The sequence below is a fragment of the Bos mutus genome, chromosome 21 (assembly GCF_027580195.1).
Source record: "Bos mutus isolate GX-2022 chromosome 21, NWIPB_WYAK_1.1, whole genome shotgun sequence".
NCBI classification, from domain to species: domain Eukaryota; kingdom Metazoa; phylum Chordata; class Mammalia; order Artiodactyla; family Bovidae; genus Bos; species Bos mutus.
Genome location: NC_091637.1, coordinates 15,899,308 through 15,920,744, shown reverse-complemented (window position 1 = coordinate 15,920,744; position 21,437 = coordinate 15,899,308). Strand labels below are relative to the sequence as shown.

General features: G+C 56.2%; 1 protein-coding gene across 9 annotated transcripts in view; it reads left to right on the top strand.

Annotated features, from left to right (window-relative positions):
* Nucleotides 1-18,991, top strand: part of KLHL25 (kelch like family member 25) — a 52,051-nt gene extending 33,060 nt beyond the window's left edge. For 6 of the 9 annotated variants that reach the window (XM_070358161.1, XM_070358163.1, XM_070358167.1 and 3 more), the window contains 2 exons: nucleotides 3,565-5,362; nucleotides 17,394-18,991. In XM_070358161.1, coding sequence (XP_070214262.1) covers nucleotides 3,576-5,345 — 1,770 coding nt within the window. In that variant the 5' untranslated portion in view covers nucleotides 3,565-3,575 and the 3' untranslated portion in view covers nucleotides 5,346-5,362; nucleotides 17,394-18,991. Of the gene's footprint in view, nucleotides 1-3,561; nucleotides 5,363-17,393 lie in introns of all 9 variants that reach the window. The other 3 variants (XM_070358162.1, XM_070358165.1, XM_070358168.1) reach the window with 1 other exon arrangement.
* Nucleotides 18,992-21,437: the final 2,446 nt, after the last annotated feature.

The following is a 21,437-nucleotide window of genomic DNA, read 5'->3' as shown; positions in this document are numbered from 1 at the left end:
CTGGGCCCTGTGCGCAGCAGCCTCCAAGCCCCCCGCCCCCACTCCCCGCAGGAGCAGGTACTGGTGACATCCTGGTCACACGGCTGGCATTCCACCCCGGCGCTGTCTGTAAAGTGAGTCCAGGAGGAGCTGCGCACCCACAGCATTCCAGACCACACTCCAGTGGGGCTCAGAAGCAGCCTGGCTTCCTGGCTGGGCGGGGCGCCGGGCAGAGGTGTTGAGGGACCCGGAGCAGGTGGGGCTGTGGGACAGCAGGAACTGAGGTCAAGCCTCGCCATCAGGGCCCTGAATCAGAGGCCTTGGAGCCAGTCCCCCAGGCGCCCCCAGATCAGAGGCCACGTCCCTCTAAAGGCCCCGGCACGCAGAGGCATGGTGGATGGCATCACCCAGTTGCACGCATGTGTGTGCTCTGTTGTGTCCAATGCTGTGCAACCCTGCAGACTGTAGCTCTCCAGGCTCCTCTGACCATGGGATTCTCCAGACAAGAGTACTGGAGTGGGTTGCCATTTCCTCCTCCAGGGGATCTTCCCGAGCCAGGGATTGAACTCAGGTCTTCTGCGTCTCCTGCATTGCCAGGCGGATTCTTCACCACTGAGCCACCTGGGAAGCCCCAGTGGACGGCCACATTTGGGAAAGTGTCCGATGATTGAGGGGCAGTAGCAGGAATGAGGATTAAGCAGTCACACAAGGTGCGGGGACCGTGCTGTGTGGTCTGGAATCAAGGGTGGGCAGTTCAGACCTGGTTGGGGGTTGCTGCTGCTGAGCTTGTGAGGCCAGGTCAGCACAGCCTGTTGTCTCTGACGCCCGGTCCCAGGGCCAGGCTCAGAGGTCAAGCTCTGTAAATAATTGCCAACAAGTGAGGGGCTCTCAGGAGGCCTGAACAGGGCAGGGGCTTTGTCTTACAAAAGAGGAGACTGAGTTGCAGAGAGAGTGGTGCCCTGGGTGGGTGGTAGCTTGGGGACCACTGTGTATAGTCTGGGTGTGGGGTCCTGCATTTTCCCACTCCTGCAGACTGCACACGGACAAGTACACCCCTGAGCCTGAGCTCTTCACCTGAGCCCTGTGGGCCACAGTGGCTGGTTTGCGCAGCCGTGTTCCTGGCGGGCCACTGGCCCATGGTCTGCCTGGAGCTCGGGGGCCAGAGCAGCGAGGCCAGGCCCAGCCCCGGTGTCTTCCCTGCCCAGCCAGGGAGCTGGGGCCTTGCCCGGGCAGCTCTCATCACGTCCCTGTGGCTTCCCTGGTTCTTTGCCAGGAGAGGAGGGAGCAAGGGAGACAGCCGTGCACTTGGACTCTAACTGGCAGTCCACCGAAGCTGGAGCACCGCCTTCCTTTATCAGGTCGTTGTCGTCGTTCAGTTGCTCAGTCGTGTTCGACTCTTTGTAGCCCCATGAACTACACGCCAGGCTTCCCTGTGCTTCACCAGCTCCTGGAGTTTGCTCAGACTCACGTCCATCAGGTCTGTGATGCCATCCAGCCATCTCATCTTCTGTCGCCCCCTTGTCCTCCTGCCCTCAATCTTTCCTAGCATCAGGGTCTTTTCCAGTGAGTCAGCTTTACAATTCAAGTGGCCAAAGTATTGGAGCTTCAGCATCGGTCCTTCCAATGAATATTCAGGGTTGATTTCCTTTAGGATTGACTTGATTGATCTCCTTGCTGTCCAAGGGACTCTCAAGAGTCTTCGCCAACACCACACCAGTTCGAAAGCATCAGTTCTTCGATGCTCAGACTTCTTTATGGTCCAACTTTCACATGCATACATGACTACTAGAAAAACCATAGCTTTGACTATACGGACCTTTGTTGGCAAAGTGATGTCTCTGCTTTTTGATACGCTGTAGGTTTGTCACTGCTTTTCTTCCAAGGAGCAGCGTCTTTTAATCTCATGGCTGCAGTCACCATCTGCAGTGATTTTGGAGCCCCAAAAAATAAAGTCACAGGTCATTGCTTCAGTACAAGAGTGACCTGGAGTGAGGAGGGGTCGGGGGTTGTTACACGTTTTTCTGGCCTTGTTACCAGCTGGAAGCACAGACTTCTGGGGTCAGGATGCTGAATGCAGTTTGCTTTTGGCCACTTCAAGGCCTAGGGTTTTGCCTGCTTGTTGGCTGAGCCTCGTTTCCACAGCACCATAGTGGGGTCTGGGGTCGTGTCATTGACCAGACTTTATTAATTAAAGTGCTTTGGAATCCCTGCATTCGAGCCCATGTCTGCTCCGGGGACCAGTGCCCTGAGCCCCATGTTCCTGGCCCAGCAGAGATGGGCAGACTGGGGCATGTGGGGTGCTCGCTGCGGCCCAGGAGCCCAGAGTTGCCTGTCGGGACCAGGGAGACTCCACCGGCTGCAGGTGTTCTGGCTGTGGTGGTTGAGGCAGACCCGGGTTGCTTCAGTGTCCTGCTGTCACCCAGGGCTTTGTCTCGACTTCCCGCTGGGATTCAGAATGGAGCAGGTGTCCAGGGAGTGAGCCACAGGCCAGCTGGCCTCATCGCAGCTGGGTCCAGAGGCCTCTAGAGAGCCCTGGATTTGCAGAGCATGTCTACACCGAGCACTTGGGCTGACAGTGGTTCATGGCGTGCTTTCCAAGGGCAAGGGTGATGAGTGTGGCCGTGGCTGCGTGGAGCCCGGCTCAGGACAGGGCCCCGCTGGGAGCAGAGCAGGGGCATGAGGCTCTGCCTGGGCTCTGTGGCTCCTTGGGGATGTTTTGCAAAAGCCCCCCTGCACGAATCTGAGTCTCCTTGGCCAACGGGGTGGCTGCTGGGCTGGAACTGGACAACCCACGTGGGAATCCTGGCTGTGGGAGTCAGGCAGCCAGGGTGCCTCTCTGAGCCTTGGCTTCCCTGGCTGCAGAATGGGGCCATGCAGCAGCATCTCTGAGCCAAGGAATGTATCCAGAGCACATGCTGCTTAGCACTGCCCTGCTGTCCTCTTTTTTATTCAAATTTATTTATTTTTGGCTGTGCTGGGTCTTCGTTGCTGCACAGGCTTTTCTCTGGTTGCAGCAAGCAGGAGCTCCTCTCCAGTTGTAGTGTACGGGCTTCTCATTGCGGGGGCCTCTCTTGGTGCAGAGCACAGGCTCTGGGGCCCATCACCAGTAGTGGCGGCACGTGGGCTCCGTAGTTGAGGCTCCCAGGCTCTGGAGCGCAGGCTCAGTAGTTGTGGTGCACGGGCTTAGTTGCTCCCCAGCATGTGAGGTCTTCCGGGTTCAGGGATCCAACCCATGTCTCCTGCATTGGCAGGGGGATTCTTTACCACTGAGCCACCAGGGACGCGAGCCCACCTGCTGTCTTCTTAACCGGGCCGGGGACACCGTGGCATGTTCTTGCAACCATGGGAGATGACTGTAGGTCAAAGTCACCTGGGCAGGCTCCTATTCAGAGATGAACCTCGGGTTTTACCACCGGAGTCATCCTTTGGCCGTCAGATTGAGGGGCGGGGCTTGGTCTGGGTGTGGCAGAGCTGAGCAGGGGTGGAGGGGGCCGGCCGGCTGGGTTTGGGGGATGCTGCGGGGGGCCCCAGGCCTGGCCCCTCTCACCTGTGGCCTCATCCCTCCCCCTCCCCACCACCCAGCAGGTCGGCTCAGCATGTCGGTCAGCGTCCACGAGACCCGCAAGTCGCGGAGCAGCACGGGCTCCATGAACATCACGCTGTTCCACAAGGCCTCGCACCCCGATTGCGTGCTGGCGCACCTCAACACGCTGCGCAAGCACCGTATGTTCACCGACGTGACGCTCTGGGCCGGCGACCGCGCCTTCCCCTGCCACCGCGCCGTGCTGGCCGCCTCCAGCCGCTACTTCGAGGCCATGTTCAGCCATGGCCTGCGGGAGAGCCACGATGACACGGTCAACTTCCAAGACAACCTGCACCCTGAGGTGCTGGAGCTGCTGCTGGACTTCGCCTACTCGTCGCGCATCGTCATCAATGAGGAGAACGCCGAGTCGCTGCTGGAGGCGGGTGACATGCTGCAGTTCCACGACGTGCGGGACGCGGCCGCCGAGTTCCTGGAGAAGAACCTGTTCCCGTCCAACTGCCTGGGCATGATGCTGCTCTCGGACGCCCACCAGTGCCGCCGGCTCTACGAGTTCTCCTGGCGCATGTGCCTGGTGCACTTCGAGGCCGTGCGCCAGAGCGACGACTTCAACAGCCTCTCCAAGGACACCCTGCTGGACCTCGTCTCCAGCGACGAGCTGGAGGCGGAGGACGAGCGCGTGGTCTTCGAGGCCGTGCTGCAGTGGGTCCGGCACGACCTGGAGCAGCGCAAGGCCCACCTGCCGGAGCTCCTCCGCGGCGTGCGGCTGGCCCTGCTGCCCTCCGACTGTCTGAAGGAGGCCGCGTCCGGCGACGCCCTGCTCATGGCGGATGAACGCACGCGGCTGCTGGTGGATGAGGCGCTGCGCTGCAAGACCCGGATCCTGCAGAACGACGGCGTGGTCACCAGCCCCTGCGCCCGGCCGCGCCGGGCCGGCCACACGCTGCTCATCCTCGGGGGCCAGACCTTCATGTGCGACAAGATCTACCAGGTGGACCACAAGGCCAAGGAGATCATCCCGAAGGCGGACCTGCCCAGCCCCCGCAAGGAGTTCAGCGCCTCGGCCATCGGCTGCAAGGTCTACGTCACGGGGGGCCGGGGCTCTGAGAACGGGGTCTCCAAGGACGTGTGGGTGTACAACACCGTCCACGAGGAGTGGTCCAAGGCGGCGCCCATGCTGATCGCCCGCTTCGGCCACGGCTCCGCCGAGCTGGAGAACTGCCTCTACGTGGTCGGGGGCCACACGTCTCTGGCCGGCGTTTTCCCGGCCTCGCCGTCGGTCTCGCTGAAGCAGGTGGAGAAGTATGACCCCGGGGCGAACAAGTGGACCATGGTGGCCCCGCTGAGGGATGGCGTCAGCAACGCTGCGGTGGTGAGCGCCAAGCTGAAGCTCTTCGTGTTCGGGGGCACCAGCATCCACCGGGACATGGTGTCCAAGGTCCAGTGCTATGACCCGTCGGAAAACCGGTGGAGCATCAAGGCCGAGTGTCCGCAGCCCTGGCGGTACACCGCGGCCGCCGTGCTGGGCAGCCAGATCTTCATCATGGGCGGCGACACAGAATTCACGGCCGCCTCGGCCTACCGCTTCGACTGCGAGAGCAACCAGTGGACGCGGATTGGGGACATGACCGCCAAGCGCATGTCCTGCCACGCGCTGGCATCGGGCAACAAGCTCTACGTGGTGGGGGGCTACTTCGGCACCCAGCGGTGTAAGACCCTGGACTGCTACGACCCCACCTCGGACACGTGGAATTGCGTCACCACCGTGCCCTACTCGCTCATCCCCACGGCCTTCGTCAGCACCTGGAAGCACCTGCCCGCCTGAGGTGCGGAGCCAGCCAGGTGAGCCCCACTCCCCGCCCGAACCCAGTCGGGGCAAAGGCTGCATCTTCCGGGGAGGCTGGGTCAGTCAGGAAGCAGGTGACTGGGGGGCCTCTGGGACCCCTTTTTTCTACTCTGGAGCCAGAACCATCCCTCCCCCCCCTGCTCCTTACTGACAGTTAATCTTGAGCAAAGCCTGTAACCCTTTTGCCAGATGGGGGCAACCGTCTTAGACTGGTTCCTGGGGTCTGGCTGTAGATCAGTCATCGGGGGTCTGTGGACACATAATATGTGGCGTCTAGGCTAACTTTTGAAGTCTGGGGGCACAGTCTCCATGCAAGGGCACCCTCAGAGAACGGGGCTTCCAAGGACGCGTGGGTGTACAGCCACCAGCTGTGAGGTGGGGGTTCCCCAGAGCCGTCTTAGATCCAGCACTGGAAGTGCTCATGAGTGTGCTGAAGGCATATATTCCCAGTTATGGTTTAATTACGGGGAGAGGGTGCGGATTAAGCGGAGAGGGTGGAGATGCCTGGGGCAGAGCCCTGGACGGGGGTCCAGACGCGGAGCACCCCATCCACTCCCCGTGTGTTAACAGCATCCGTGAGTGATGGCACATGCACGGTACTGCCCACCAGGGAAGCTCACACAGCGTTGGTGTCCAGAGTTTTTATCAAGGCCCCATCGTGTGGGCATGACTGCTTGGCCACACGGTTACTCTCAAGTCAGCTGGTCCAGCATGACCCAAAGCCCCCCTAGGTCACACGGACGTCACTCTAAACAAAGACCCTCCTATCGGGTATGACACAGATCACCTCCCGGAAGCTAAGAGTGGACCTCTGGGGACTGAACTTGGGTCAATTACAGGCAGATTCTTGACCATCTAAGCCACCAGGGAAGCCCCTCTGTTTGGGCAAGGCCACCAATTCTGTCCTCCGCAAATGCTGAGCCCAGGCCTCAGCCCAGACCACTGCAGTTGGGGCGTCTGGGGCCCAGGGCTCAGAGCTGGAGTAGCCCTAGGCGAGTCCAGAGTGCAGTCAGGGCGAGTGCCCCACTGGGCGGGCCCGTGAGGAGCAGCGGGAGGGGAGTGGACGGGGCACTCGGGGGTGGGCGCGGGCACCGCGGGGCCGGACGCCGCTGTGGCATCTGGTGGGGCCAGGGCCCTGGGCCCAGCCTCTCCTGGGGGCAGCCGTGTGCTCCCCCGTGCGTGGGGGAGCCTCTCTTCTCCTCCCATCCCTCCACGAGATGGAGAGGAGGCCTTCCTCCGAGCATGGGAACAGCCCCCAGCAGGGCTGCCTCAGTTACCCCGGGTTACCACACTCTCTGATCTCAGTGACATCATTCCATGAAGTCACCGTGTGAAACAGGAAGGACATCGTGGAGGCCAGGGGCGAGGTGACACGGTCAAGCGCTTCTTGTGGGCATTGGAGGGGCAGGGGGCTGGCAGGAGGGGCTTGTCCAGGGTGCAGGACGGATGGAGTCAGGGGAAGGAGGCCAGCCTGTCCTGGCGGGGCCCTTTCTGGGGTGGGGGGTGCTTTCCTGCAGCCCTTCTGGGGTGATCCAACTGGCGCTGAGGTTGGATTCGGGTGTCCTGAGCCAGCCTGGCAGGGGCACAGGGGCTGGGACGGGGTGTAGACTGGTGGGCATGGGAGAAGGTCGTCCATGGTCACGTCCCGGCTCTTAGCTCGCCCCGGGTCTTCGTCCCTTGGGGCGGTGAGGTCCCGGGACCCCCGGTGGGTGGAAGGCAGAAGGCATTGGTCCTGGGGGCTCCAAGAAGCTCAGGGGAGGGTGGGATCAGATGCCAGGTCATGCCAGGGTGCCTTGATGCCCACCCCAGGCTGTCCTGGGTTCCAGCCTCTCCCTGCCCACAGCTGCTGCGCCATGCTCCTGCAGATCGGAGGAGCCAGCCCTTGGCCCCACGCTGTTCAGGTCACAGGAACAGTGTGAGGGGCCAGCCTGAGCTGAAAATTCATTTCCTCAATGGTATGGCGGCTGCTGACAAGAATACTGAAAAACACGCGACGGAGGCAGGCAGAGGCAGTCGTACTTGGCCGGGTGGCTTCTGAATGGAATCTGATGTTTCAGCTGCTAAGTCAGATCCAGCCAGGCCTTCGAGGCCCTTAAAGGGCTCCATCCCCAGCAGGCAGGTGAGGCTGGCCCCCTCAAAGAGGTCAGATCCACACAGGGTGTGAGGCCTTGTAAAAGAGTGGCCTGTGTGGGAACAGGCTTTGTTCTCCTTTAAGGTCTCTCTGCTTTGTTTGTTGAATCTGCTCTCTTCCTCTCTGGGAGAAAACTGACCGGCCACAGACCTTGGTCCCCTGGGGAGCAGGCTTCAAAGAGAACGTTGGCGTCTCTTGTTGGAAACCTGTGGTCTGTGGGCCCTGATGCCTCGTCCCATCTCAGGCCGCCCAGGGCCAGGGGCTGTGACCTTGTCTGGTGTTGGCCTGTCCTTGGGGCCCTGGAGGGCAGTTCCTCCCAAATAGGAGAGGGTGGGCGGGGAGATCAGCAGGACCGCATGAGCCTGCTACTTTCCCAGGACTTCCCCCTGTTTCAGGGACTGGGGAAGGGAAGCAGGAGTGGATCCTCAGCTCTGATTTGCTGGCTGCTTGACCCCAGTTGCTCAACTTCCCTGAGCCTCAGCTTTGCCATCTGGGAAATGGGGATAAAAATTGTATTCCTCACACTGGTTGAGTAGAAGAGATCAAGTGAGGGGCCGGGTTCAGAGTCAGCTTTCCTTTGAGGTTGTGATGAGGCTGGGATGGTGGTGATGGTTTCAGAATGCTTTGGGCGGCTACGGCCTCTGGATTGGGATGTCCGTGGGCCAGCCCCTCCTTCTGGAAGGGTCCTTCCCGCACGGTCGGGATTGCCCTTTCTGCGCCCTTGGCCAAGTGACGCACAGGTCTTGTCTCTTAGGCGCTCCTCAACCTGCGGCAGGTTCTGTGGACGAGGACCCAGCAGGGGCGCTGGGGCAGAGGGTGATGCCTGGGTGTGCCCGGCCCACCCTTGGCTCCAGGTGGATGGCGCAGTTGTAGCAGGATGGCCACCCGCGTCTGCTGCTGCCAGGCACGCAGAAGGCCCTGGCTCAGGTCCTGAGGGCCTTGGCCGGGGGCGGGGGTGGGAGGGGCCCGACAGCAGTGGTGGGTGAGAGGCTGGGCTCGAGCACCCTCGGCAAGGCTCACGGAGGCCGGGATGAGCAGAGACTACTGCCCCTGCTGCCCCCGCCCCCTCCAGCATGGACCACCCCTCCCAAAGCCTGGCTGCCAGCCGGGAACCCCCAGTGCTGGGGCCAGAGAAGGGGTCTGTACCAGTGTGTCCCGAGTGCCCCCCTCCCTGTGCTGCTGTTCCAGCCCCTCCTGCAGGCATCGGACCGGCCTGGGGTCCAGCCTGCAGTGCCTCTCTGGTCCCTGAACCAGAGACTCCAGGGACCACCAGCTGGAGAGCCCCTGCTCTGCAGCCCCCCGTCACCACGCCGGGTGACTCCCCCAGTCATCTCCAAGGGCTCCGTTTCTCAGCCGTGAGCTCGTGCCATCCTCTCGTAAGTGTCGGAGGTGCTGCTGGTACCGAGACCTGGGGTGGGTGTGTCAGGCCACAGCTGGTGAGGGCCGGAGCGGGATCTGAACCCTGGCTGGGCCCCAGGCCTGCAGGTGGCTCTGGAGGCCCAGGCCCCGAGCATCCCTGTGTCTGCGCCCTGGCACCAGTCGCTGCCCGCTGCAGTCCACCTGAGTGCTGCCTGGCAGTGGGGGTGGGGCGCTCTTCAAAGCTGACCGCCGGCAAGATCTCCAGGGCCAGCCCTTGGCTCCCGGGTCGCAGTCTGATCCTTGTCTCTAGGTGACAGTGGCCAGGAGGCTCCTGGAGCTAGGGTAGGCACCCATCTCTCTGGGCTGCCCGCCAAGTGTGGACCATGCATGGTCCTTCTTTTCTCTTGTTCTCTCTCCTGCCCTGACCCTGCCTGCCTCTGGCCTGTCTTTAAAGCATCAGGGCGGAGATGCAGGCTGCCAGGATCTGTCTTCTCCTCCTGGGCACTGTGGGGGACCAGCGCCAGGGGTGGGTGTGGGCAGGCACGCCCTCCAGTCCCGCTCTGGGAGAGGCCGAGCCTGTGATCCCCCTGCCCGAATTCTGGGGCACACCCCGCCACCACAGGAGGGCGGATTCAGCACATCCTGTTTGGCCTTAAAGAGGTGGTGGCCAGGAGGAAACCCCAGAGCTCGGGTTCGGGGCTGTGCTGAAGGGGGATGAAGCACCCCGCGTCCGTCCGTCCGTCTGCATGGTGTGGCCCCATGCCAGCCGGGATGGCCTTGGTGGCTGCGGGCCGCCTGCCAGGCCCCCCCCCGTTGGGTGATCCTCAGGACTGCGAAGGGTGGTCATGGGGCTGGCGGGGCGGCTGTGCATGGTGGTGGGGTGACTGCTGACCCCACGTCTGCTCTGCGAGGTGGACACGGGTCCTGTTGACTGGAAAAACAGTGCATAACCTAAGGGTTGAGAATTATGTTTTGTTCAGCAGACAAAACTTGGGACTTAAGCCCAGACCACAGCATCTCAGTTCTGAGGGACCACTCTGAAGAGGTCGGAGGGGAAGCCAGAGTATATAGGAGATTGTGCAACAAAGACCAGGGAGTCCGAACATGAAAAGATAACTGTTAATTAAAGACAACCAGTAGCTCAGCTGGTGAAGAATCCATCTGCAATGCAGGAGACCCTGGATTGATTCCTGGGGTCACGAAGATCCACTGAAGAAGGGACAGGGTACCCACTCCAGTAGTCTTGGGCTTCCCTGCTGGCTCAGACGGTGAAGAATCCGCCTGCACTGCGGGAAACCTGGGTTTGGTCCCTGGGTTGGGAAAATCCCCTGAAGGAGGAACTAGGAACACACTCCAGTATTCTTGCCCCAAGAATCCTATGGACAGAGGAGTCTGGCGGGCTACAGCCCATAGGGTCGCAAAGAGTCAGACGTGATGAAACACAGCACAGACATCACAAAATTCTTTCCTATGTATGGGAAGATGTAGGAGTCCGGGCTCTCTGAGGTCATCCCTTTGATGCGCACCTCAGCTCCTGGGGCCAGTGCCCTTGCCTTCCCTTCCTAGTCTCCCGGGTGCCCAGTCCGGGGAGGCTGTGATGGCTGAGGGCTGCAGCATTTTTTGTTTACTGATGTGGCAGGCAACGTTTTTTTTTTAATGTAGTCCATTTCACAGATAAGGAAACTAGGTCCCAGAGAGGCAGCTGCCAAAACTCAGGGCGACCCGAGTGACCTCGGAGTGGGTGCAGGCCTGGGCAGTGCCGCCCCCCAGCTCCTCTGCCGCCTCCTCAGCAACTCAGGACAGCCTAGAGGGGCTCCCCCCGGGTCAGAGCCTGGTCTGGGGCAGCAGTGGTGCCCTGCCCTGAGGGGAAGTCCATGTCCACCTTGTGTGCTGGCCGGGGATGGGGGGCCCAGGCCCCCGAGTTTTGGGTTCACCACCTTAGAGCATCTCCAGGTGTTCGGGGCCCGTGAGGAGCTCTGGCTAGTGAGGCGCTTGGAGGGATTGGGGGGCCTTCACCAGCCCCACCGAGAAAACAGCAGTCGCCCTGCCCAGCACACCCTTCTGGGAGCTTGCTGACTCCTGGGCTCCAGCAGCTTCGGCAGAGCCGGAGTCCGCCTTCCAGAGCCATGGGGGCGAGGGCGGCATCCCACTGAAGGAGAAAGGTCCACAGGTCCCTGCGCCGGCTGGAACTGTGTTCGTGATCCTGTTACTTAAGCAAGTCCAGACTCAGGACTAGACGTAAGCTCCCTGCCCTCGCAGCTCTCTCACAGCTGTCAGGCTGACAAATGCGCAGGTGAAACACCCAGAGCTGCAAGGCCAGGGATGCCGTCGCTGGGACCGAGGCTCTGCCTGCGGTTGTGTCGTCTCTGCCTCTCGGGTGGCTGAGTGTGTGGGTTGACGGGGAGGGGGGGCCTCCCCATGAGGCCCTCTCCGGCAGTTGGGTGTCACGGAGGGGGCCTGTTTTTGTTTTTTAATATCTATTTATGTATTTGGCTGCGCGGGTCTCAGTTTCATCTTTAGCCACCAGGGCAGCCCTCAGGTTCGGCACGTGGGACCTTTGATCTTTGTTGCAGCATGCCAACTCTTAGTTGTGGCATGCAGGATCGAGTTCCCTGACCAGGGGTTGAACCCGGGCCCCCTGCTTTGGAAGCATGGAGTCCAGCAACTGGACCACCGGGGAAGTCCTCAGAGAACCTGTTGTTAGAACCGCGCAGAGGTGGACAGCCCTGCGTCGCTGTCCCGAGTGTTCCCCGCTCCGTACCCCCTCCAGCTCCTTTCTGGGCCTGCTGTGTCCTTTCTCCACGAGGTGAGCAGCCCAGGAGCTGAGCTCCGGCCAGGGACCCCACCTCCTGGACGGACACACGGCCACATCCCTGCTGGGAGCCGGGCCAGATTACGCCGAGCTGTCGCTGCGGGTTGGGCTATAGAAACTGACTGTCCTGGCCAGCTGGGCTTTCTTTGCTGCTCGCGGGACGTTTTACACTAAACCTTTCACATGCGTTACATGGCTCCATCCTTCTCTGGGAGGCAGGTATCTCGCCTCATTTTCTGCAGGGAAACGTGAACCTCAGAGCAGAGCACCCCGCACTGGAGTGGCCAGCGCTGGAGTGTGAGCTCTGCGGCCGTCTGAGCTCGTTCACCACTGCGTCTGTCCTGTGGGGCCAGGTTGACAGGCTGTGCAGCGAACATCTGTCGAGTGCAGGAACGAGTGTGTTGCCTGCTGCCCGCAGCTGTGCTGTCCCTCCTGACGGCGTGACTAGCCGTGGCCACGTCTGCACACTGCCCGCCCCCATGCTCTGACCATGTCCACCCTCCCCACCTTAGCATTTCCACCTCACTGGCCTGCGTTCTGCCTCAGAAGTGCAGGACTCCCACCCCAGGGTTTCTGCACATGCTACTCCTGCCTGGACTGCTCTTTGCCTCTCGAGCAAACTCCTCTCTGTCCTGCAGGTCTAGGGGTGTCCTTCCCACACCCTCTGCCACAGTACAAGTTCTTGTTTTAATCTCTATTTTTTTTTACTATTATTTTTAAAGCTTTTATTTTACATTGGAGTGCAGCTGACTAACAGTGTTGTTAGTTTCAGGTGTGCCACAGTGATTCCGTTATCTGTATACTTGTATGTATTCTTTTTCAAATTCTTGTCCTGTTTAGGTTATTCTAGAATATTGAGCAGAGTTCCCTGTGCTGGCTATACAGTGGATCCTTGTTGGTTATCTTTTAACTTTATTACTTAAAAAGAAATCTCTTTCTCGGAGGAGAATTGCTTTACAGCATTGCGCTGGCTTCTGCCACACGTTCTGTGTGGGTCTTTGTTGCTGCGTGGGCTTTTCTGTAGTCCTGGGGAGTCAGGGCTGTTCTCTGTTACGGTCCGGGCTGCTCACTGCAGTGTCTTCTCTCCTGGTGCACAGGCTCCAGGGCGTGCAGGCTCGGTAGCTGTGGCTCCCGGGCTCTGCAGCACAGGCTCAGTTGCTCTGTGGCATGTGGGGTTTTCCCAGACCAGGGATCGAACCCGAGTCTCCTGTACTGGCAGGCAGATTCTTTACCACTGAGCCCCCAGGGAGCCCCTCGTTATCATTTTAAAATATAGCAGTGTGTAATGTCAGTCTCAAATTCCCAACCTCTGCCCACCCCCAGCTCTCCCCCTCTGGTAACCACGAATGCGTTCTCTCAAGTCTGTGCGTCTGTTTCTGTTCTGTAAATAAGCTCATTTGTATCACTTCTTCACATCTGTAAGTGATATCCTATGATATTTCTCTTTCTCTGACTTCACTTAGCATGAATCTCTAGGGGCATTCATGATGCTGCAGGTGGCATTAATTCTTTTTTTTTAGTTCAGTTGCTCAGTCGTGTCTGACTCTTTGTGACCCCATGGACTGCAGCATGCCAGGCTTCCCTGTCCATCATCAACTCCTGGGGCCTGGCTCAAACTCACGTCCACTGAGTTGGTGATACCTTCCAACCATCTCATCCTCTGTTGTCCCCTTCTCCTGCCTTCAATCTTTCCCAGCATCAGGGTCTTTTCCAATGAGTTGGCCCTTGGCATCAGGTGGCCAAAGTATTGGAGCTTCAGCATCAGTCCTTCCAAAGATATTCAGGACTACTTTGCTTTAGGATTGATTGGTTTGATCTCTTTGCAGTCCAAGGGACTCTCAAGAATCTTCTCCAACATCACAGTTCAAAAGCGTCAGTTCTTCAGTGCTCAGCTTTCCTTATGGTCCAACTCTCACATCTATACATGACTATTGGAAAAACCATAGCTTTGACTACACAGACCTTTGTTGGCAAAGTAATGTCTCTGCTTTTTTAATACGCTGTCTAGGTTTGTCATAGCTTTTCTTCTAAGGAGCAAGTGTCTTTTAATTTCATGGCTGCAGTGATTTTGGAGCCCCCCAAAAATAAAGTCTCTCACTGTTTCCAATTGTTTCCGCATCTATTTGCCATGAACTGATGGGACCTTATGTCATGATCTTTGTCTTTTGAATGTTGAGTTTTAAGACAACTTTTTCACTCTCCTCTTTCACTTTCATCAAGAGGCTCTCAGTTCCTCTTCGCTTTCTGCCATAAGGTTGGTGTCATCTGCATATCTGAGGTTATTGATATTTCTCCCAGCAGTCTTGATTCCGGCTTGTGCTCACCCAACCTGGCATTTCGCATGATGTACAAGTTAAATAAGCAGGGTGACTGTATACAGCCTTGACGTACTCCTTTCCCGATTTGGAGCCAGTCCATTGTTCCATGTCCAGTTCTAACTGTCGCTTCTTGACCTGCATACAGATTTCTCAGGAGGCAGGTAAGGTGGTTTGGTATTCCCATCTCTTTAAGAATTTTCCAGAGTTCATTGTGATCCACACAGTCAAAGGCTTTAGCATAGTCAATGAAGCAGAAGTAGATGTTTTTTGGAACTCTTGCTTTTTCTATGATCCAGCACATGTTGCCAATTTGATCTCTGGTTCCTCCACCTTTTCTAACTCCAGTTTGAACACCTGGAATTTCTTAGTTCATGTACTATTGAAGCCGGGCTTGGAGAATTGGGAGCATTACTTTGCTAGCATGTGAGATGAGTGCAATTGTGTAGTAGTTTGAACATTCTTAGGCATCGCCTTTCTTTGGGATTGGAATGAAAACTGACTTTTTCCAGTCCTGTGGCCACTGCTGAGTTTTCCACATTTGCTGGCATATTGAGTGCAGCACTTTCACAGCATCATCTTTTAGGATTTGAAATAGCTCAGCTGGAATTCCATCACCTCTACTAGCTTTGTTCATAGTGATGCTTCCTAAGGCCCACTTGACTTCACACTCCAGGATGTCTGGCTCTAGGTGAGTGATCACACTGTCATGGTTATCTGGATCGTGAAGATCTTTTTTGTATAGTTTTTTTCTGTGTATTCTTGCCACCTCTTAATATCTTCTACTTCTGTTAGGTCCATATTGTTTCTGTCCTTTACTGTGACTATCTTTGCATGAAATGTTCCCTTGGTATCTCATATTTTCTTGAAGAGATCTCTAGTCTTCCCCATTCTGTTGTTTTCCTGTATTTCTTTGCACTGATCACTGAGGAGGGCTTTCTCTCTCCTTGCTATTCTTTGGAACTCTGCATTCAAATGGGTATATCTTTCCTTTTCTCCTTTGCCTTCTGCTTCTCTTCTTTTCACAGCTATTTTTAAGGCCTCCTCAGACAACCATTTGGCCTTTTTGTTTTTTTTCTTGGGGATGGCTTTGGTCACCACTTCCTATACAGTGTTATGAACCTCTGTCCATAGTTCTTCAGGTACTCTGTCATATCAAATCCCTTGAATCCATTTGTCTTTTCCACTGTATAATCATAAGGGATAAGTCATATCTGAATGGCCTATTGGTTTTCCCTACTTTTTTCAATTTAAGTCCGAATTTTGCAACAAGGAAAAATTGTCTCTTGTAACAGACTTAATAAAGTCTGTTTTGTCCGATATGATGATTGCTACCACAGCTTGCTTCTGGTTTCCATTTGCATGGGGTACCTTTCTTCATCCCTCACTTCTGGTCTGAGGCGCCCTAGGTCTGAAGTGGGCCTCTGTGGACAGCATGTATACTCTCCTTTTGCCATTTTGTTAATTGTTTTGGGTTTGTTTTTGTAGATCTTTTTTCATCCCATTTTGTTCTCTCGTGATTTGATGACTATAGTGTTGTGTGTAGATTCCTTTTTCTTTTTTGTGTTTATCCATTGTCAACTTTTGGTTTGCAGTTGCCTTCAAGTTTTGATATAGCGGCCTATATATAAACTAGGTTGTTGTAAGTTGCTGGCTTTCTCATCTCGAATGCATTTCCAGCATCCTGCATTTGTCTTCTCTTCTCACGCTGATGTCATATTTGTATGCAGGTCACTTCCTCATTTCCTGCCTTCACTCTAGTTTACCTGTATCAGGGAGTCTTCCCATGTGTACTTTGTTTCTAGTTGTAGCTTTTTCTTTTCCACCTTGAGAAGTTCCTTTATCATGAGCTGCAAAGCTGGTCTGGTGGTGCTGAATTCTCTTAGCTTTTGTCCGTCAGTGAACCTGTCGATTTTTCCATCAAATCTGAATGAGAACCTTGCTGGGTAGAGTATTCTTCGTTGTCGATTTTTTCATCAGTTTAAATGTAGTGTGACGCTTCCCAGGTGGCTCAGTGGTAAAGAGTCCTGTCAGTTCAGGTGGTGTGGGTTCAATCCCTGAACCCCTGGCAGGAAGATCCCCTGGAGAGGGAAATGGCAGCCCACTCCAGTATTCTCCCGTGGACAGAGGAGCCTGCTGGGCTACAGTCCACAGGGTCACGAAGAGACGGCTGCATTCTCAGGATGTGTCTAAGCAACCCGCCTGCTGATGGGCGGGGCTGGGTGGGGTCAGGTCCTGGTGAGGAAATGACGCCCTCCAGGAAGGCTCACGTCAGTGAGTACTCCCCAGAACGACCGCCTTCAGTGTCTTTGTCCCCGCCGTCTGCCACAGCTGCCCCCCCACCTCCACAGGAGACCCTCCAGTACCAGCAGGTAGGTAGGTCTGGCCTAGGCTCTTATGAGGTCACTGGTTTGTTTTTTTAACTGGGCCCTCGTGTGCATAAGACCTTCTGTGCAGCCTCCCAGAGTGGAGTTTCTGTTTCTCCCAGTCCTGTGGAATTCCTGCAGTCCAACCCTGCTGGCCTTCCAAGCCAGGTTCTCTTGAGGCGCCCCCTCCCATTCCAGACCGGGGAGCCTGACAGGGGGCTCAGAACTTTCATTCCCGCGGGACAACTTCTGTAATAATTTCCAGTTTGTGAGCTGCCCTCCTCGCGGGTCTGGGATTTGATTGTATCGAGATTGCACCCCTCCTGCTGTCATATTGTGGCTGCTTTGTCTTTGGACGCAACATATCTTCTTCGGTAGGCTCCAGCCTTTTGTTGTTGATGCCTGCTCAGCAGTTAATTGTAATTTCGGTGTTTTCGTAAGCGGGGGTGAGCGCACATCTTTCTGCTCTGCCGTTTTGTCTCCGCTGCTGTTTTACGCACTTGCTTTCTTCCGTGTTTTGTTGGCTTTTTCTTCCTTTGAGTGGAGCTCAGTTTCACTTGCTCATAGGCTGCAGATGCAGAAGGCTCTCACCCAGGACTTTAGACTGCCGTTCCTGGTGCAGAATGGCTCTCATCTCTTTTTTAAGTTTTGTTTTTTTCCCCACATATAGCATTTCTGTGTGTGTTGGCTGTATACATTTGTTCGTACAAGCCTGCAGTTTCTCCCGCTGGAGCACGATCCACAGAGACGGTAGCTGTGTCTGCCGTCCCCTTTCTCTGGGCCTGGCACATTGCCTGCTGGGTTGACGGTGTGCAGGGTGTGTGTCTGGAGAAGCTGAATGGAGGTGAGCAAAGCACAGCTCAGGGAGGTGATGGGCCTGTTCCGGGCCACACTGCTGTAGACGGGCGAGCTCCATTCTCATCCAGGCCTTCTGGCCGGGGCCTGAGCCCCAGCCCCTCCACGTGGCCTTGCAATCACGTCCAGCCCCAGGTGAGGACGGGGGGCAGTGGGGATTCACCTTTTCTCTCTCTCGTTCCTCTGCAGACGCTGCGCGTTTCTCCCCGCCCCACGGCCACGGCCCTCGCTCTTGCACGTGGCCCTGATCTTGTCCAGGGGATGCTCCGCCCGGCCCAGCGCTCTGAGCCGCCAGAAGCCGGCCCACCAGCCCTGGGAGTGGCGGCCTCGGGGGCTGCTCTGAGCTTCAGGGAAGAAGAGCCGTCTCCGTGTCCTGTGGGTCTGGCTGAGGCCTTGCCTGCTTTGCAGTGGTTTGCGGGGGGAGAGGACCTTTCAGGGGGCGTGGACGGATACCAGGACTCTCTCGGCCTGGAGGAGAAAGACACGTCTGCCAAGCCTTGAGGGCATCCTGGACTGGGGCAGGGGGCTGGGTGGGCTGGGGAGGGCGGGCAGCACAGTCCTGGGCTCCAGGCTTCCCTGGCGGTGTTGTAAAGTCTCCCCACACAAGACGCCCCTGGGAATGGGTGCATCAGGGCTGAGACTGGATTGTGCTGTGGAGAAAGTCTTAAGGGAGAGAACCGTTCAGTGACAACCACTAGGCTTTCTCAGCAAATGACCTCCAGGCCACCAGTGTTAAATAGGCTCCTGAGAGTCGGGCCTCACCCCCAGCGACCTCACCATCTCCCCGTCAGACCAGCCATGCCCCGGGTGCAGACACAGGTGTGCAGAGGCCCTGGGTGGCACGTGCCTGTGGGGCTTCCCATCACCTCCCCTCAGAGCCCAGCCCAAGAGGCAGCGATGACCCCATTTCCTGCCAGGAGCACACTGACCCCAGAGTGGGACCATACCTGCCCAGACCAGGAGCACATGTGAGCTGGGCACCACTGGGGGACTCCAGGGTGCCCACGACAGACCCCACCAAGGGCTGGACTCAGCTTGGAGGATGACACAGCCCCGTGACACTGGCCTCTCAACCTTCCAGCTGGTGATGGGGTCTGGCTCATGTGTCCCCTGAGCTCAGAACGTGACCATGGTCATGAGAGAACTGCCAGGCCTTTGTTCATTTTCCCACCTCCCAAGTATTGGGCTCCTCACGGGTCCAGCCGCAGCCTCGGGTTTCTGGAAAGGTCGGCTCCTACCAGCGGCTCCCGTCACATAGTGTTAGAGGGTGTGGGCTTGTTCCCTGGCTGCCCTGGGGCACCGTGGAGGCCAGACAGGTGGTTTCCCAGGCCGCATGCCGTGCGCACCTTGTGGCTTGGCGCTCCCAAGTAGGCTGTAGTACTCGTGGGGCTGGTTGCTTTCCAGTTGGGCTGTGGGCGTCTCCTGGGGCCCCGAGGGCATCTTTAGGGCACAATTCGCCCACATATGTGCACCAGCCATAGGCCATCAGTTTCCCCTGGGGGAAAGGCAGACGGCACGTCTCCAGGTTCCTGGGACCCCACGGCCCCCGTCTTTGTCAGAGGCCACCCCCTGCTCTCAGTGCTTCCTCTCAGCCACCCAGAAGCCGGGGCCCTGGTCCCAGGAGATGCCTCAGCCTGAGACGCCCGGGAGGCGGCAGCCCCGGCCTGTTGGATTGCTGCGCTAAGCACAGGTCTGACAGCACAAAGGACCTCACAGTGGTGCTTTCTCCACAAGTTGTGTTGTTTTTACCCATTTCTAACTTAATAAAAGAGTTGAGAAATCTTGCCTTCCTGGGGTGCCGAGGCCAGTCTTGGGGGACGCAAGGCGTGAGCAGGCTGATGTCCGCTGCAGCAGTCAGGGCTCATGGCCTGCTGTGCTGGGGAAGACCCACAGGCACCCAGAGGACAGGGCCTCCTGCCCTCAGGTCGTTTCAGCACCACAGGCCTTACATTGATTCTCCTGTGGCGTGCTGAGTACTCCTTCCCTGAAAAGCCCCTGCATGAGTGTCAACTTAAAGATGTAATTCCCCTGATTGCCGCGTTTGTGTGCTGTGAGCCCCCAGTTAACGCTAATTTGTGTGAAAGTAACACAAGCAGCGTTAAGGGAGGCATCGCTACTCGAGTGTCCAGCATCAGTTACAACACTAATGCCCCTGTTTGCCTGTGCTCCTTTCACACGTGGTCATAGCTATCAGGCTCTGTAAACTCAAGAAGGTGGGACAGACAGGGCTGTGACAACCACAGAGTAAAGAGGAGGCCCTGTCCAATGTCCCACCGCAGGCTCTGGACGCCAGACACACCCTGATCAAGGGGACGGTGGCCAGCACACCTTGGGGCAAGATGAGGCTGGCGTCTGTTCCAACAGTGGCCTTCACACCTAAAATACTGCACTCACACAGTCTACACAAGGATGCTCCCACAGGAAAAGACCCCTTCGGGACCACAGTAGGCAAGTGTTCCTTCTAAATGTATAGAGACGAAAGTAAAATGAAAAAGCAGAGGACCTAATCCCCATTAAAAGAACAAGAAGTCCTGTGAAAGTACAAATAATGAAGTGGACCTCACCAGTCTACTAGACCCCAAGTTCAAAGAGCAGCTAATAGAAGTGCCGAAGTCATTAAGAAAGATTGTTGATAGAAATTACTTCAAGCATCTTTTCGGAACACAGTGGGTATGAAGCTCAAGATCAATCACAGAAAGAAAAATGGGGAAAAAATAAATACATGGAGACTAAACATGCTACTGAAGAAGCACCGCTCAAGGATCACATCAAAGAGGAAATCAGAAAACAGCCTGAGACAAAAGAAGTGAGACGGCGATCTCAGGAAATCTGTGGGACGCAGCGCAACAGTTCTAACGGAATTTCATAGCGATACAGGCCCTCCTGAAGAAGTTAGAGACTCTCAAGCAACCTAAAAGATTAAACAAAACTCAAGTCAGAAGGAAGGGAATAAAAAGTTCAGAGAGAAAACAGATTTAAAAAGAACAATGAAAAAAAAAAAACCAGTGAAACTAAGCTACTTTTTAAAAAATAAAATTGACAAACCTCTAGTCAGGCTCACCAGAGAAAGAGAGAAAACCCAAATAATCCAAATAGGACGGAAGAAGAGAAATAACTTCCAGTATCACAGAAACACAAAAACATCATGCTAGAACACTAGGAACCAAAAAAAAAAAAAAAGAATACTAGCAACAGTTAGTTGGCGGTGATGTAGTTGCTAAGTCATGTCCGGCTCTTGCGACCCCATGGACTGTATCCTGCCAGGCTCCTCTGTCCAGGAGATTTCCCAGTCAAGAACACTGGAGTGGATTGCCATTTCCTTTTCCAGGGGATCTTCCCAACCCAGGGATCGAACCCGGGTCTCCTGCATTGCTGGCAGATTCTTTACTGACTAAGCTATGAGGGAATCCAGTGGACAGGCGGCAACAAATTGGACAACACAGAAGAAACGGGCATTTATAGAGACCTACAGCTGCCAAAATTGAGTCAAGAAGAAGCATCGTTTTAACAAACCAATCACTAGAAGTGAAACAGAATCTGTAATTGTAAAAACTCCCTGCAAACTGAAGTCCAGGACTGGACAGCTTCACTGGGGAATTCTACCAAACAAAGAATTTATCCTGATCCTTCTCAAACCCTCCCAAAAGACTGAAGAGGAGGGGACAATCCAAAAGTCATTCTATGAAACCACCATCACCCCGATACCAAAACTAGACAAAGCCACTAAAAAAAATTTACAGATGAATATCTTTGATGAATATTGATGCAAAATTCCTCAACAAAATATTAGCAAACCTTGACAACTGGCAGTCTAAAGAGAAGGATGTATCGGGATCACGGCTGCAGGGATTCACTTGGGATCCCCTGGCACGTGGCCTGCTCCGTATCTTTCTGGTGTGCATTTCTTGGCCTGGGATTGGGGCTGGGGACCAGGAGACAGGGGCTTGGTTACCTTTTACTGAATGTTCCTGGGCCAGGTGCAACTGCCAGCTGAGGGTGGACAGGGCGGGTTCCTCCCCAGCATGTCTCCTGGGCTGTGCCGGGCTGGTTCCAGACACTGGAATTCACTTCGAGTTTCACTGCAGGCATCCTGCTGGGGTCACCCTCAGCCAGCCCAAGCACTCAGAAATTTTCACCAACAGAAAGATGTCCTTCCTACAGCAGCTGCTGTCATTTGGACACCCTTTGCACGTGGAGAAAGTACTTTTTATCCTCCACCATTGCTGCAATGAA